Source organism: Rhipicephalus sanguineus, chromosome 1 (assembly GCF_013339695.2).
Source record: "Rhipicephalus sanguineus isolate Rsan-2018 chromosome 1, BIME_Rsan_1.4, whole genome shotgun sequence".
NCBI lineage: Eukaryota > Metazoa > Arthropoda > Arachnida > Ixodida > Ixodidae > Rhipicephalus > Rhipicephalus sanguineus.
In genome coordinates this window covers 103,892,145-103,909,785 of record NC_051176.1, presented here as the reverse complement: position 1 = coordinate 103,909,785, position 17,641 = coordinate 103,892,145, and the positions used below count along the sequence as shown (strand labels likewise).

Sequence of the window (17,641 nt, the reverse complement as noted above, 5' to 3'; positions counted from 1 at the left end):
GAGGCCTGTCTGCCTGCTATATGCTAAAATATATTCCATAGACATTATTAATGAGTTCGCAGTATGTAGTAAGTTCTCTTAAAGGAAAGCACGCAATATGTTCATAAGTCACGCTAAGAAAACTCCCTTATAATAACGCTACTACAGAAGGACTTCCTATGCAAAGTTCAAATAATCAGTTCAGTATTATGAGGCACAAGAGGATGCATGGCAAGTACACTTCGTATAACACACACAGTTTAAACCACAAGGAAAAATAAAAGGAAAAGACAAACGCTTATTCATTCCTCCTCGAAATGGCCAACAGCGCGACATTACACTCTTACTGATGTGGTGAAGCCATAAGAGCTCGTTTTGTAGTAGTAGTAGTAGTAGTAGTGGTGGTGGTAGTAGTAGTAGTAGTAGTAGTAGTAGTAGTAGTAGTAGTAGTAGTAGTAGTAGACATTTATTCAACCAAATTTAAAGGCCGAGCATTTCGACCGCCTGCGTGACCAGTCGACGCTTTTCTTCCCCTTCGGCGCCGATTCAGTCGAGCCAGGTTAGTTAGTTAGTTAAAAGACTTTATTTGTTTATCCGGTAGACGACTATCCTAGCCCCGCGAGAGGAGAATCGGTGACGGAAAGGGAAGGTGGAGGATAAGAGCTGGATTGCTGAGCAGTTGGGCAGTAGGAAAGGCAGTGTGACAGGTCTGCATATGTGGAGGGGCAATTGGGGCAGCAGGGGACAGGTCTATATTTATAACGAAAAAGGCGAGAGGGGTTGATCAGGCAATTCATTTGGATATGCCGTAGTCTCTAGCACAGGGAGCGATGGTTGAGGGTAGAGACGCTTGTCGAGTCTGAGCTGGAGGTATGGCTCCTTAACAGTACGGCGCAGGGACATCTTCCCATCGCTCTTCACGGAGTTCTCACTGTCTTCCGAAGGTGTGGGAAAGGAAATGGACGGTTCCCAGTGCAATATATCGTACTAATGTCCATCTTTCTACTTTCATCAATTTCTAAGGCGCTTCTCGAAGACAAACGCATTAGATGAGCGCTTCTGACTGTACACGCGAGGAAACATTCATCGGCGGGTATGCATGTAGGGTACACTATCCTCCTTCTGATTTTAATTTTCTTTCTCCCTTACGGATTCCTCAATTGCAGGGCAGTCGATCGAGCGTGGATTTGGTTATTCCTCTAACGTGTCCTTGCTCTCTCTCTCGGTGTTGGTATGCGATCAAGTTCTCTCTCTCTCTCTCTCTCTTTTATCGTGGCTTCCAGAGAAAATATTGTTATTTTGAGCTCGAATACGGCTGTCTTGCACGCTCTAAAAAGGCCAGTTCGCTTTCTGGCTCTTGCGAGCTTATCTGCTGTCACTGCGGGGCGACACTCTCCGATCTATTGTGGCGTCCATCGAGTATGGCGCAATGTTCTCGAATAGCTTACCTCTAGCGCCATGCTCCGGCTACCGAGATTGCAATTCGTTTCGTCGGTTTCAGGAAATAGACCGTGGCTATTCTTCCGAGAAATTTCTCAGGTCGAAGTGGTGCTCCTGACGCAATGGAAAGATAATTGATGGAGTTCCTCACTTCACACTGCCGTAACTGAAAAAAAGATTATGAAAAAGTAAAGCAATACACTTGATGTATTCGACATGTTTACTGCGAACAATTTAGAATGGTGATAGCGCTGGTGTTCACAGGCGTTCAAATATTGATAAGGCAGACTGCAACTACAAACAAACACGCAACAGCTGCAAACCATGTCGAAACGCCTCACCAGAACCTCCCTGCATTTCCGCATTACATTTCTCTCTCTCTCGCTCACCAGAAGACGATAGAAATAGGTGTCAAAAGCTGAAATACTGAAATCAAGCCGAATAGCAATATACTGAAATCGAGCCGAATATAGCGCCCGATTTGTACACTGTACAGAGGGAAAGGGAATGGGTATTAACCGCCTGACTACGCCTAGACTGTCACGCAGTTCCAACGCTTCAACATGTACGAATATTCGGTCTGTAGGAAAAGCATCATAATCTGCTACCGTTATCTGCTCCAAGAGAGATAGCAAGGGGCAGGGGCGCATATGGGGCAGTTGCAGATCATGAATTTACCAATTAATTATCGTATGGGCATGGGAAAAGCTGTAAGAATTTTCATAAAAATTAAAGAAAACGCCGGCTGACCGCGCTACTCGCAGCGAATAAAAAAAAATCGCCGTTACGTGCATGATCGCATGCTCGCAGTTGAACACGTCTTGTGCAGCTGCGCTCGTTATGACAGCCAGCGATACCCACTCCAGATGTTATTTAATCAGCTGTACTCGAGACCATTTTCCGCAGCCAATATTCTTGGAGCATGGACATGTGCCTAGATGGCACAGAGAAGGCAGTTAAGGCGTTGCTGAAGCGCTTAAAGTGGACAGGTCTTTGCGACCGCCTGTAAGTTCGATGTGCTGCCCCAAGTGCGCGCGGGATTCTATCTCTCTGTTTTATTCTATGTCCATTTCGCCCCTGTATCCCCCCCCCCCCCCGCTGGTCCAAGGTAGAAAACCGGACGTGCGTCTGGTTAACCTTCCTTCGATTTCTCACTTCTGTTTCTCTCTTTCGTGAGAGGAAACAGGCGCGCCACGTTCTTTTTTTCTTCTTCTCTCACTGTACAATCTCTAGCCACGTTCAAGGTCTGTAGTTTTATGGCGGAGTTAGCGCGGAAATGCTAATCACGTTCAGCTCTGAAAGCTGTTGGTCTGTGCATTTTTATAGTCTATTTCTGCTGGTGTCCATTTCGCAACGTTATTTCTTTCAAAGAAGCAAACACGAGAAACAAAAGAAAAATTCAGACATCCGAGAGGCTGTCTCGCGGAGGGGCCACGCACGTTGTCGGGCCTTAAGCGAAGCACAACCTTGCTTCATTCATGGGACTTAATTAAACGACTCTGACGCATCCCGTGGTTCCAGCAACGTGGGGGATGTCAGACTCGTTTAAATAGTTCACGGCAAGAATACCACTGTACGCTACTCGATTCCGCTTTCCGGAACAGACGGCTGCGGGGCATGCTTTGCCGCCTGGCACGCACGCTCTCGCTAGCCCGAGCGGCGCGCACTGCAAATACCGGAGGAGACGGCACTGCATAAACTTTTTCCCTGTAACTCCTAACTAAATCCTGCGACACTAACCACGCGAGGCACCTCACTTGTGGTTAGGAGTCGCTTTCACGACGAAAGTTTGTCTACCACTAATAGAGACCACTGGCATCGCAACGTGCCGCGCATTTGACGTCGACCCTCTTATTATGCCACTGGCACCGATTAGGTTTATACGAATGCAACCACTGAGTAATGCATTGGAACCACTCGGAGATTGCAGTGCCCGCGCAGATGCCGAGAAAGCAATGCAGACATTTTAATGGCGGAGCTGTTTTAGCTCCTCATAGTTTGTGCGATGTCGCCAGAAAACTCAAGTGGGTATGCGCCACAGGAATTGGGCAAGCCCCACTACCGTGTACAGCAGGTGCGAGTGTCAAAAAAAAAAAAAAAAATCACGCCATATCCACGGAATGAATGATGATAAGTGGGCGAAGCTCGAGAGGGGGAGATCATCGGTAAAACCGTAACCCTCCCGTGAAAGTTCGCCCATTACATCATTAAGAAAGACGTGAGACTGTGTGCGTATGTACAAATCAACTTTTATTTTGTTCTTTTATTTTGTTCGTCTACTGTCTACAGCCACCTGCTCCATCCGGTGACTCGCTGCGAAAGAGGAAGCGCGTCAAGAGCGATTGCCTTTTATTGCGTCAGTCACGTGCGAGTGACGTCATCATGACGTCACTCACACTAGCGCCACCTGCTGAGTGAGTCATACAACTAGGTGGTTACGTACCGGTCACAGAGGAAGGACAGACCCACGACGTAGTAAAGAAGAAAGAACACCACACAGGCGAACACGCAACGAGAGTGTCACTCGTCAACGTCGTCTTCTTCTTCTACTGCATACCAGAACGCGCGCAGTAAAGAAGAAAGAATGCCACACAGGCGAACACGCACGAGAGTCACTCGTCAACGTCGTCTTCTTCTGCTACTGCATACCAGAACTGCATACTAGCTCGTGAGAAGCGCGCGTTCTGGTATGCAGTAGAAGAAGATGACGTTGACGAGTGGTTACAAACCGGTCACAGAGGAAGGACAGACTCACGGCTTAAGGAGCTTCGCCCCTAAAACGAACACGTGGAAAAGAGAGAGAGAGCAAGACAGAAAGAGAAAGAAAGAGAAATAAAGAGAAAGCAAGAAAGAGAGAGAAAGAAAGAAGCAGAGAGAGAGAAAAAGAGAAAGATAGAAATAAGGATAGAAAGACAGTAAAGACAGAAAGAGCGATAAAGAGAAAGAAAGAAATAAATACAAAGAAAGAGATACAAAAAAGAGATACAAGAAACAGAGAGAATGGGAAAGAAAGAGGGAAATGAGGAGTAACAAGGATGAACAAGGAAGGCCACCCAGCTCCGTTCTTCCTTGAGACTTGGTGCCACTAGTGCAAAGATGCAGTAATTTTTTGTGCTATATTCGAAATTGTATGACATGCGCGAATGCCGTTAACTGCTTTCGTGCATTCAGTTCGTCTTTCTCTTTTCTATTTCCTTTTTTTTTTCGGGCGACACCGAGGAGTGGCTAAGACCACAGAGAAGCAGTGGCGACCTCTTCGTTATTTCTATAGCGACGAGTGAAACATAGTCTTCTCTTCATCGCTAAGAAGCTGCTGAAGGCATTATTGTTTCACAGTGATAACTAGAGACCGGATTTTAGGCAAATGCCTATTTTGTTCCTTGCGCTCCTATCGTGCCACTTCAATATATGAGCACGAATTAGAGGTTAAGAAGGGCTTTTATAGTGTTTTTATAGTGCCTATAAATGCCTATTTTTGGCGCTTGTGCCTAAACGCTCACAAATGCCTATAAATGCCTATTTTCAAAATTGGCGCTTGTATTAACACTATTTAGCCTCAAGTTGCGTTCCCGGGAGCAGTTTGAGACCGTTATTCATGCTACCGCGCAACACTGACTGTTCGGAACTATGGGGTTCAACCTAGTCCTGTAGTTCAACCAACTCCCTGAAACAACTGCTAGCAGCCGTGAAGTGGGACACGCACATTCGCCGCCGCAGAGACATGGTTTGCGCGGTTCGCGAATGCGAGACCGTGGAGCAGAAAGGAGAGTGAAGAGCAAAAAAAAAATGAAAGGAAAATATGATGTGCACGCGGATTCTGTTTTTGTAACTTAACTTGTAAGGTGTTCACTGCATCTGCGTAGCCAGAAATTTTTTTTCGCAAGGGAGGGGGGGGGGTTCAACCACACTCTATGTATGTTCGTGAGTGCGCTCGTATGCATGCGTGCATATATACGCATTCGAAACTGAAAAGTTTCGGGGGGAGGGGGGTGTTGAACCCCATCTCCCCCCTGGCTACGCCAGTGATTCACTGGCAGGGGAGAAATTGGCTCTACACGATTCGACCCGGACAATAGGAGGAATCCCTCCCTTCTGGTGTTTTAGCGATCTGGCTCTCTGCTCGTGCTCTGCCCTTCTCAGTCATGCCGAGGCGACACCCAGGACGATGTGCTGATTCGACAGTGGAATCTTGATTCACCGTGCAGAACACGGGAGAGACCGTGTTCTGCGAACCGTGCGGGACAAAGCACATTTCACCGCTAAGTTCAACTGTTTAACCCCTTTGTGCCATCTTAAGCAATAACATTTTTGTTTTCCTTTCGTAGCTAGAGCTCGCGCACGTCTTCGTTTCAAATTATTCGCATTTATGTGAAAATTTATTGTGCCTATATTTACTATTTTGGAAGCCTAAAACGTTATTTTGCCTGCCTATTTCTGGCGCCTAAAACGAGCTTTTTTAGTGCCTAAAAATCCGGCCTCTAGTGATAACCTTTTTCGCCCGCTTCTTCGTAAATTGATGCTTACAGACCGCGTATCTTTTGATTCGTTTGAATTTTGTTTTGTTGCTGTTCTTCGTTCCGCAATTTCTCATTCAGCAACTGCCTCTTTAAAAATATTATACCTATTAAGACAGCGTTTTGCGGTGACATCGTACAAGATTCCATTCAAGTCTTCTTGTGAAATACGCATACGCCTCTCATTTGCATATCTCCTACTGCACGAGCGCCCTCGGCGTTTCCGCTCTGGTTCAACTCGTTTACAGTTTTTAAAGTGGTTTCCAGCGATCAATTTTTCATGAGCCCCGTTTTACCGCACACAGCAACAAACCGCAGGCTCGTGTATACGTTCCCTTTGCTTGTTTGTTTGTTTTTCATCTCGTTCGATATTTTCCGTTTATGAACGACGGTAGGTGATGACACCACGGTTTTCTTCTGCAATGCCTGGATTCCGTAATTTTGCTTTCAAACACGCAACTCCCAACGCACCATTTTGATGTACTTTATTTATTTTTTATTTTGATGTACCGTGTTGATTTCATATCTCCAGTTTCTGATTCATGCCTTGCAAACTTAACAGAATGTCCGTAGTCGCGTTTCTGGTCGTACACATTTCAGCAAGTAAATTGCTAAGTCTTTATTTGCAAGGTGGCAAATTGGGCTATAGTTGGCCGCATTAAATCATTTGCACTCAATTTTAATTTCCTTTTCGTTATATTTTCTTCATTTCCGCGAAAAAAAAATACTTTTCAGGCCGAAACGTAAGTGCTAACAAGTTGGTTTACTTGTTTATTTTTTATGTGGAATGGTCTTTCCGCTTTTTTTTTCTTTGGTCGGGTTAAACAGAGCATTTATTCATTTATTAGTCAAGGTGCTGTCTATGTGGTACGGACGAATTCTGTTATTTCTTTCTTCCTTTGGTCCCATCTTCGTATCATCGATCACTATATAGTGGGCGCGCTAAGGCACCTGAGGCACCTAATAGATTGTGCGCGTAAATTATAAGGCAAATAAAACCAGCAAAGGAAGAAAAACTGAAATAAACGAAGAATAAATCAGAACTGTATTTCAGTGCTCCCACATTTTATATGGTTGTGATAATAGGTCAAAGAACAGAAGAAGCCGTTACTTCGTGGCATAAAGAGAAAGAAAAAGAAAAGCGGAGTCTTTCACACGCGAGTTTTCAGGATGTACTGTTTCCTCAATGCCCCTGAGTAATCAGCGAGAGAGCCCTACACCTGTTTATTGCGTTCCTCAGAGACTCGCGATTGATAGATGTTTGGAGAAAAAGCCATACTCGTGGCATGAAAGATTCAAAGGAGGGACAAATGCCGGCCAAGCAGGACAAGCTAACCCGCCTGCTTGAGCATCGCCACTATAATGGAAAATAGCAAACCGGCTATTACTACCAGGTTAACCTCCCTGCCTCTTCCTTTTGATCTATTTCTCTCTCTCTCTCATGTGAATGAAAAGTTAAATAACGTCAAAACAAAACCCATATGAAGAAGTGAATGGGGACGTTACCATAATAATAATAATAATAATAATAATAATAATAATAATAATAATAATAATAATAATAATAATAATAATAATAATAATAATAATAATAATCCAGCGTCCTCCTGCATGACGTGTTTTATAATGAAATCCTGGTTTGGTTTGGTACACGAAACCAAACCAAAGTTCGGGAGGACTTGTTGGGCTAGTTGGTGTTAGCTGAATGTCGTAGTGTAGCCGCGAAGGCAGAAAGACAAAAAGCGCCTCTCTTGTATGTCTCCGTGTCTTGGTATTTCTGTCGTCGCGTTACAATATGGCGGTCACAGAACTGACTTTTGGAAAACTGCGCAGGTCTTCCTGTATGCTCTGATATTTGCGTTCCTTTATTGGGTCGCGTACCTTCGGAAAAGTTCGGGCTCTTAGTCTGTCTACTTCAATGCTTGGCGTACTTTTAATATTTTGAGTGCGATAGCAAATATAAAGACACTCGCGGTGGATTTTTGCCGTTGCCGTCGCCGTCATCTCCCGTATATATATATATATATATATATATATATATATATATATATATATATATATATATATAAGGCACAAAGAAAAAATTCCGAAGCACCCGACCGTGGATTCGAACCAGCCACCCCTTGCTCCGCAGAGCGCCGCGTTAGAGAACTCTACCACGTGTCCTGCATCCGCCGGCATAATAACGGCGAGCTATTTATATACACCATTTACCGCTGGCAGTACGCAGATCTCGGAGGAGCTTGAGCGTGTTCTATATCATGCGACGCTCCTACATTTCCTTTCAATTTGAAAACTGCCTTTGAGACGCGCACAAAAAAGTAGCCCCTTTCTGTACCCACTCGCGATGTGGAGCAAAACAACATGGTTAATCCCTCTGTCATAGGAATCGGTATAAAACGAAAGTAAAACGTGTCTTCACAGATGTTGTTGAGCGTTTGTTGTGGATTGTTTCGCCCCGAGGGCGAAGGAATGAATGCTATAGCAACAAGTTGTAATGTCACGTGAAGAACGGCAAGCAGCTCGAAACGTGCAATGCACTGCTCAAGCAGAAAGGACGTACGGAACGAACATACACAGGATGAGTGCGAACTAACAACTGTCACAGCTCGACAGTTAAAGTGTTTAAAGCGCGCTGGTCAAATACATAGGACGCACGAAACTAACGCACAAGTATACACAGGATGAGCGCGAACTGTCACAGTTATAACTTATTTGTTTGTGAGCAGCGCGCTCCTTTCGCAAAAGCGGCGGCTGCAGTGAGCGAAGTGACCTTCCTGCTCTCTGTAACTTCAGCGCAAGACGTACGAGATAAGCACGCGCGCAGGAGCGACCACGCCCTGTGGAGGCGCACGCTCATCTTAAAGCTTGAGGCGACGCGCGCCGTTCGAGCCGCTCGCGCCATCTCGCTAGTGATAACGAAAACGCGCTGATGTACCATGATCTCTGAGTACAGCCACCGGTAAATGGTGTATATAAATAGCACGCCGTTAGCATTTCGAAGAACGTGCCATCTATGGCGGAGTCGTTTCGCGCTGCGCGCTGGGGTTGTAAGTTCGACTCCCGGTGACGGAATTTTTTCTTCTAGTTTTTTCTTTGCCATATGTTAGTCTTTATATTTTAGAACGTCATATCCGTGACGGAAATGCGTCAGTGGAGCCGTGGTGGACCCCGGCATAATACACTTTTGTGTTAAAAAAGAAAAAAATGCCTGGCACACCTTGCGTCAGATGCCACCGCGTGGCAGGAAACGCAGAGGCGTCACTCCACGCGCCGCAGTTTTAAAGAAAAATAAATATCTAAGAGCGTCGGGTTCTGCATAGACGACACTTGCAGCGCGCTGCTCAAACACAAAGACGCAACAACTGCGACAGCTGTCAGCTCGCCCATGTCCTGTGTATGCCTGTGCGTTCTTTTCGAGCGTCAGTTTTTGTGCTTCAGCGGTGTGCTGCAAGTTTGGAGCTGCTTGTCGTTTTTCGTGTAACATTCCAATTTCTTGCTATTGCATTCATTGTTTTGCCCTTGCGGCGAAACTGTGGCAGTTTTGCTTTGTAGTGACGATGAGAACCGGTACCACTAAAAGCTCTTGCCTCTGCATTACATTTAAGAAAGGGAAAATAGACAACCACCCGTTTGTAGCACGAAGCCACAAGAAAATCCATGCAGATTTCTCAGAAATAAATCCTCATAGTCGCCGAAAAATTCGTCCTGTTGTTCGAACCCGGGACCAACGCCTTTCCGGGGCGGTCGCGGGTGGTTGTCTATTTTCCCTTTCTTAACCCTTCCGCCACCTCGCGGGATTCCGCAGAACTGATTTGCATTACATTTATAACTCCTACAATATCTAAAAGTATGATCACAGATAAGAAACAATCCTAAGCCCTCACTCAAGCCAAGAAAAATTTGAAGGAGCGGCTCGAATCTTTCTCGGTGTGCAGTCTCCGTCGCGTTAGAGAAACGTGACGCAGAGTTCGTACATGCTATTAGTGGAAAGTTGGCGTAATATAGGTGTAATTCACGGAAAGGCGTAATCTGAAAACACTTTCGCGGTTCGAAATACGCTACACAGAGCTCCGTGTTTTCTGTGTGCCCTTTGGCCGACCGCGAGCACGAGCAATGCCTCCGAGACGCAAAATCAACTGTCAACTCAACTGTTCCTCTCCAACGAACAAATATAATGCATCTGACTGGCGGTGATGGAGGCAGCACTTGCATGCCTGCGCGAGCGCTTAGGCGTGCGGCCTGTGCCCTTGTGTGTGCGTGCTTGTGCGGCCGTATACGATTTCAGTTTTTTTGTTTCTTTTGCAATCCAATACGGGGCTGTTTACCCTACCTCTTTGCACTAACAAGGAATCTGCATTTTTTTTCTCCTTTCGCAGGGTTCGGGTAGAGTTCTATGTGAACGAGAACACGCTAAAGGAGCGACTTCACCTCTACTTTATCAAGAACCAGCGTTCCAGTAAGTGGTGTCTTTTCGCATTCAAATTATTTCTGCCCTTCCGCGGAGGTGACAACTCGCATATTCCGCGCTCTTTAATTAAAGCACGTGTTTTCTGTCCCGCTCTTATATTGTGTGTCTTTATCATTATGCGTATCTTAATGGAAATAATGCTACTGTCCACATTTCAGTAGATCCGTGATCCGTTAGGACTGATGTTGAGACGTCAGTAGTCGTAATGATGATAGTGCATCAACTATGGAGAAGCTTATGAACATCTTTCAGCGCGTAGTCCGTTTCTGTAAAATGCAACTTTGCGTAGTAAACAACGTAATTGCTTAAGGAGAGAGCGTAGAAGAAAAAAAAGCAAAAAAAAAAGCAAACATAAAGTCTCAATGTGAGCAAAGCCTTAGTTACGGAAAAAAAAAAACGTACAGCTGCGAGGTGATATAGTGTATTACCACCTTGCATGGGTATCGTTGTTATTTAGCGCCTGATGCGTGTATTACGGCCTTTGTGTGCACACTGTATTGCTATATGTAAACTATGCTGACTACGTAATCTATTCAGGCGCCCAAAAGCACACTTGACAAGCTCACAAACTGCAAAAAACTCCAGGCCTGCGCTGAAACCGCAGCACAGTCACAGCGAAAGCTGGAAGAGCGGCGTTTCAGGAGCCCGTTAAGCTCTCTTGGGGCTACAATACAAGTACACTAGAAAGGTACCCACTACGCCATAAATCACAATTTTTGTGAAGTTGGGAAGCACCTAATAAGCCATTATTCGTCATTCTGCGGAGAAGCGAGGCACCAGCTACACGTCTGTAAGGCATTATGTGGACTTTGTTCACGCGACGACTGATGACGATGAAGAATTATGGCTCAGCCCTTTGTAATGGGTTGGAATCTTTAAACAGCCCACCAGTTATGTAATTTGCATTGGGCGACGCCCGGTCGCTATTTCTCTCTCCCGTCATGCTGTATAACATACGTTGACGTGGGAGAGAGACGGGGGGGGGGGGGGGGGAGGGCGAAGAACTTTACTGAGACCCCGAGGAAATGGATCATGCGCTTATGGGCTTCCTTGGCAACCAATACAAGTACACGTACGAGGAACCCACTACGCTATAAATCATTGTAATTTTACTGAGACCCCGAGGAAGTAGATCATGCGCTTATGGGCGTCCTTGGCAACCAATACAAGTGCACTTGCGAGGAACCCACTACGCTATAAATCATTGTAATTTTACTGAGACCCCGAGGAAGTGGATCATGCGCTTATGGGATTCCTTGGCGACCAATACAAGTGCACTTGCGAGGAACGCACTACGCTATAAATCATTGTAATTTTTGAGATGTAGGGCAGCAGGCACTGTGCCATTTTTCGTCATTCTACGGAGAGCGTTGGTACCTGCTAAACGCATGTAAGGCATTATGCGTACTTTGTTGATGCTGTGCCTGATGACGATGAAGAATTATCGCAGAGCCCTTTGTAATGGGTTGGAAGCATTCAACAACCTACTCGTTGCGCAATTCGCATTGTGTGACGGCTGGTTACAGAATTCGCGTTGTGCGACGCTTGGTGCTTATTTTACTCTTCTACCACGCTATATTACATATGCTAATGTGGTTCCTTCTCGACATGAAGCCTGTATAGGACCTTTTTGCAAAGCAGTTTCAAGCACCGGCATGGCTCAGAGGTTGAATACTGGGCTCCCACGCAGAAGGGCCCAGGTTCGAACCTCGTTCCATCCTGGAATTTTTTTCTTATTTAGTTTTTTTTCTTATTTCGAGCGATACTGGTTACGGACACCGGCGGCGGCGGCGGCGGCGGCGGACAACTACGGCGCCAAAAACGGCCGGTGAAATGATCTCATAACAGCTTTCGCTGTAAAAGAAGCGTCGTAGGTAAAGAAGTAAAGGTAGCTTTTTGTTTTCATTCATCCGGCGCGGTATTTCACCCACAATAGCGTTCCACTGGTGAGCGCGAAGTCGCGAGTTCGATTTCCAGTCGCGTCGAAAGCATTCCGACGAGCGCCAAATGAAAAAACTATCGTGTACCAAGCACTACGTGCAAGGGAAAGAAGTTGAACACCAAGTGGGCAGAATAAATCCAAACACCTCCACTACGCAATTTCTCATATATTGCGCCTCGGTCACACCAAGACGCTAAAGGCCGTCCGTAAACTATATATTAACTTGTGCAATGACCATAATGCAGAGTGCGACATTGATACTGTCCGAATGAGGGGCGGGGGCCAGTGCGATCATACACGAAGTCGGCGTTATTTTACATTTTATGAAACCCTTCTTGTACGAGGCGGGCTTTGAAGAGATGTTTGTGAATGACCTTGTAACAGTTTTGTAGATGTTTTTTTTTTTAATCCTTGCTCATACAATATAGTTTCGCTCACGTTCTCGGTCTGAAGGTATTAGGCCCCATTTTTAGCGTACGTCTGGGTCTGTCAAAGCGCTATGCCATGATTAGTCGCGCATGCTTACACGTACGTAAGAAAATGTTTGCGAGTGCGGGCCGGGGCCACGCAAAATTATACTCCGGACCGGATATAATGCAGTCTGACCGCAGATATATCCGCACCGGATAGTAAACATGCATTTTGCTTGTTCATTCCCAAGCATCGTTGACGTTATGTGTGCTTTCGAGAGGGTTGGTTCATTGTTGTCACGCGCATATGCCTGACACTCCATCGATGATCAGTGCACTCCGTGCCCTTCCACGTGTAATGATTTGCTGTGTCTTGTGGTAAGCTTTTTTTTTTACTGAGCTAGCACCTAGCGACAATACGTTTTTCACGGAGCATACCGGACTTTGCCCCCAACCAACCGGAAGTTGAGCGTTGGCTCGAATGGGACGAAACCCCAGTAAAAAATAAAACCTCATATGAAAAAGGGGTAACGGTTCAAGTTAAGGGTTGTATAGGATACATGTGATGTCGGAGCATCAGTTTAGTTATGATAGGAGCCAGTTAACTCTCAGGATGATTAATAACTAGTTGAATGAGTTTATTGAAAGAGCAGATGGTTTCCTTATGAACAGCTGGGATCGCTGCGGCAGCTGTCGGAACAGTCCTCAACCACGCGCTTCTTTCTACGTGGCCTCTGAGATCGGCTCCGGCAGCACGACGCCGTGCTGCCGGAGTTGACAGAAGGCTAAGCGCAGCCCAACTAGTCGAAGGCGCTTAAGCTCACTGAAAGAGCAGACTGTCTTATTGTGGGTATGTGCCAACAAGGTGGCACATACCCGCTACATAATTATTTTCTTCCACTCTAAGGTCTACCCAAGAGTAGTTCACCGAACGCTAGGGGGCTAGCGCCATTAAAGACACTTAAATCGAACATTTAGGCTTTTTTTTTCGCCGGAATGTTCTCGCGCAGTCCGATAAAGCTCGGGTATTGGAGTCTTGTGCATGGGCGGCCCTCTCATGTGGCGCGAGCGGACACCCGCACCATGTCTTGCGGCGGTGTAACGTAATTTGTGCACACATTGGGCGGATATTGCACGTATATCGTGCCTGGTAGCAATTATCCGCAAAGGCAGTTTAAAAGCAGCCTTCTCGTGCATTCAATCTCGAAACCAAACGTCGCAAGTGTCTGCTCGCAGCCCCTTGCCTCGAAGGATTCTGTGCGGCTTTGTAGTGAGCTCATTTGAATCTGTGTCACTCGCGGTTCGTGAAGCAGGGGCAGCCGTACGCGCACAAACACTGATGACGTCTCGTGCACTGCCAATAACGGTGCACTTGGTCGTAGCGACAGAGAAAAATTCGTCCACCGCGGTGGCACAGTGGTTACGGTGCTGGGCTGCTGACCCGGAAGTCGCGGGTTCGATCCCGGCCGCGGCGATCTTATTTCGATGGAGGCGAAATGCTAGAGGCCCGTGTACTGTGCGATGTCAGTGCACACTATAAAGAATACCAGATGGTCGCAATTTCCGTGGGCCCTCCATTACGGCGTGCCTCAAAATCATATTGTGTTTTTGGCACTTTAAACTCACGAAATTATTATATTATTATAAATTGAAAAGCCTGAGCAACATTGTCCTGATAAGCTGAGTTCTCGTTGTATCCCGGACAGGACTTGGTACTTCAGTCCGAACCCATCCAAAATCTAAGAACAAAAAAAAATTGAAAAGACCACGGTTTTGTCACGTGATACAGCTGCAGCCGGCTTCCATAAAGAGCTATGCAAAATGCTTCCTTTTATCAAGCTACGGAGTCCTAAGAAAAGTCCAGTGTGTTTTTTTTTCTCTTATTTCGCTGATGTTTCCGCCTTCGTGATGCCGCCTTTGCCTTTCAGCGCGCATCCTTTGAGATCATATTTTAAGGAAGCCTTTCATTGATAAAGGTCCTTGACGCGGTATGATATGGATGTATTCAGCCGCGAAAGATGCATGTCTAATAATGAAGTTGGATGGAAACTTCTGTCAGGAAGCGCAGGCTTCCAAGAATAGCCTTGGGAGGCCGTCCTCGCCCGAACTGACCTGAAGACCCAAAGGGGTCTCCTGGATCAAGCCGGGCGAGCAGCGGCGGCCATCGGTGTCCTGGAATGGGGAACCCACCCTTGAAATTTCCCCTCCTTTTATTTTTATTTATTTTTCATTCTTATTCTCATTAATAAACGTTGTATCCTCCTCCTCTCCCTAGTCGCGAGCCTTCATTTGCCGACGGTCACTAAACCGCCACGCGTTGTTGAATATGGCGGCACTCTTTGCAAGCAAGTGTTGACTCAGCGGAACTCCTTGCTAGGCTAGTTGGTATATTACTCTGAATAAAGTAGACTCCGAACCACCCACCCCCAGATGAAAAAAAAAAAAAAAACGGAAGAAACAGGAGGGCCGTCCCTTCCCTTTCTTCTGTCCTTTTTGCTCTGGTGTTGGTTCGGCGTTTAGTTTATTCAAAGTGCTGACTCGTAGCATAGTAATGTGACCGCCATAGGTGATCGTTGTTGTCGCATAGCCACGAGGGGGATCAGCCACACTGTAGTTTATAAAGAGAATGCGTGAAGAAAAAATGTAATGAGACAACCACAGATAAGTTTGATACCTCAATCTCAAAGTATACAACTTGCACATCACATACTTTGAAAGCCATTTAAAAAAAGAAAAAACTGCCCTATAATATGTTCTCGATCACGATTCGTGGTTGCGAAGGTTTCGTTTGCGGGTTCTATGACAAAGTATTTCGTACGAAAACTACTGGGTCCTGCTGAACAGTGACGTCACAGCGGCAATATGCTATTGGTGCCTTAAGGTTTTTCACAATCATCGTGTTCGAATGGCGGCGGCTGTTAGTACGAAGAAACTCCTCGACACCGCCGTGCTAGATATACCAAATTTGGGGCATGTCCTTAACTCGGCCATTTATTTATTTATTTATTTATTTATTTATTTATTTATTTATTTATTTATTTATTTTGTTCGTTCAATATTCGTTCGTTCATTTACTGTTTCGCAAATAAATTAATAGTGTTTAAATGTCGAAGATTTTCGCAAGATGTGCAGATATTCAACATGTTACAGATAAATAATTCTATAGGGTCAATGTAAAATAGTTTAAAAAAGGTCTGACATTTTATCGCACCATGTCTGCCCGCACCAATGGCCTACGTCTTCCTTCATAGGCTCCTCAGTTTTTGCTGCGATATAGAATTTGCCAATGTTACTCTGCTTCAAAGCGCACACCGTGCACGGTGCCCTTTGAGGCGCAACATTCTCGGGTATATTGTAATGAATATCTCAGACATTTTTATATTATATCAACCATTTTCTCATGTGATCTGATTGCCTTCTACGCTCGAACCATATAGTACTGCGGTCTTTATCTCATGATATCAAAAGCAGATAATGATACCTGCATATCGCAGATGATTTCCTCACCTTTTGTAGGCAATTTATAAAGCGAAAAGTTACACTCTAGCCGATGATGGTACGTGAGGCAGTATAGCTTCAAGTTTGTGCTTCCATCCTCGGGTGTGAAATACAGACCTGCGACAATTTGTTCCATATATGAATTACACGCCATCCGGTTTTCCAAACACATTCGATTCGCGTATACATATAGTAGAAGTTGTGCTTCAAGCAATACGCCGTTATTGTCCATGGAATGTGCGAATCTTGTTCTGCAGGCCCTGGCTAGTGCATTTTACAGTACACACGCGAGCGACCCATCATAACACCACTCGTACTGTAATGAAAATTACACGACTCTTCGATAAATGCTTTCGCGCACGCAACGCTATCGTAATACAGGAAAACGAAAGCATAAAACACAGGGAAATGTGTGTTCGTGCAGGGCCGGTCGGTGACTCGTTAGGTCGTTTGCTTGATTGATGTGATGAGATACGTATTCCCCACAAAGTTTATTATATGAGTGACACTTATGCTGGTTTCTACGTATTCGCCACAAAGTTTATTATGTGAGTGACACTTACGCTGGTTTCGGGGTGGCATATGAGATATTACACCTGAAATGTCCATTGCATCCTTGTCACTGTTTAGCTTGGTACGAACTGCGGAGGAGTGAGCGCTACAGGAATTTCGCTGACCGTGTTTCTTGTTCAACACCACAATCACTTAACTCGATGTAACATTCCGTTTATTTGCACGTTAAAGATTTCATCGTTGAGAATATCTGCTGTGTCCGCCTTAGTTGCTGATAATCTAGAGTCCACCAAAAAGACACAGTGACTGCAGTGTTAACGCGTACGCTGGAATTCGCGTGCTTCTGACAGTTCTTACAAAGGCAAAGTGGTATACTCAATTAACGACAGAGGCTTGTGTCTTATTTGTGTTACGCCTGCATCCATTTAAACAGTAAGGAACAGCTCCATTAACCTCACTAACATTTTCTCCGGCTAATGAAACGAGATAAGCGAACATTTAGGTCCGATGACTTTCAGTCAAGCCCGTAAATTTTGCGCCATTTTTCAGCACAACGGAGAAAATGTAGACGGGCATAATTCTGCCGGGAAAGCGCGAAAGGTAGCAGTGAGCGCACCAGTTATAAATGGCCCCAGTTCCGCAACGCTCTTTGGATGTTTCTCCGCTTTCGGCTTGATGTCAGCTCAAGGCATCTCATTTCCATTCCTTTATCGATTCTCGATGCAGGCCGCAGGTATTTTCCTTCGCGCGGCTGATATTTCCTCGTCCAATAAATTCAACACGTTTCCCGTGCTTGCTTTGGATGTCGCGAGGCAAGAGTGTGGCTGCTGAAAATGCCTTCTTCGGCGTTGCAACAGCTGGCGTTTGATGCGCG

The 17,641-nt window shown here is 45.5% G+C and overlaps 1 protein-coding gene across 5 annotated transcripts in view; it reads left to right on the top strand.

The window, feature by feature from the left end:
* LOC119378124 (potassium channel subfamily T member 1) overlaps positions 1 to 17,641 on the top strand; it is a 613,885-nt gene that overhangs the window by 443,596 nt on the left and 152,648 nt on the right. For all 5 annotated transcript variants that reach the window (XM_049415516.1, XM_049415515.1, XM_049415514.1 and 2 more), the window contains exon 2: positions 10,313 to 10,392. In XM_049415516.1, the coding sequence (XP_049271473.1) occupies positions 10,313 to 10,392 (80 nt within the window). The remainder of the gene's footprint in view (positions 1 to 10,312; positions 10,393 to 17,641) is intronic.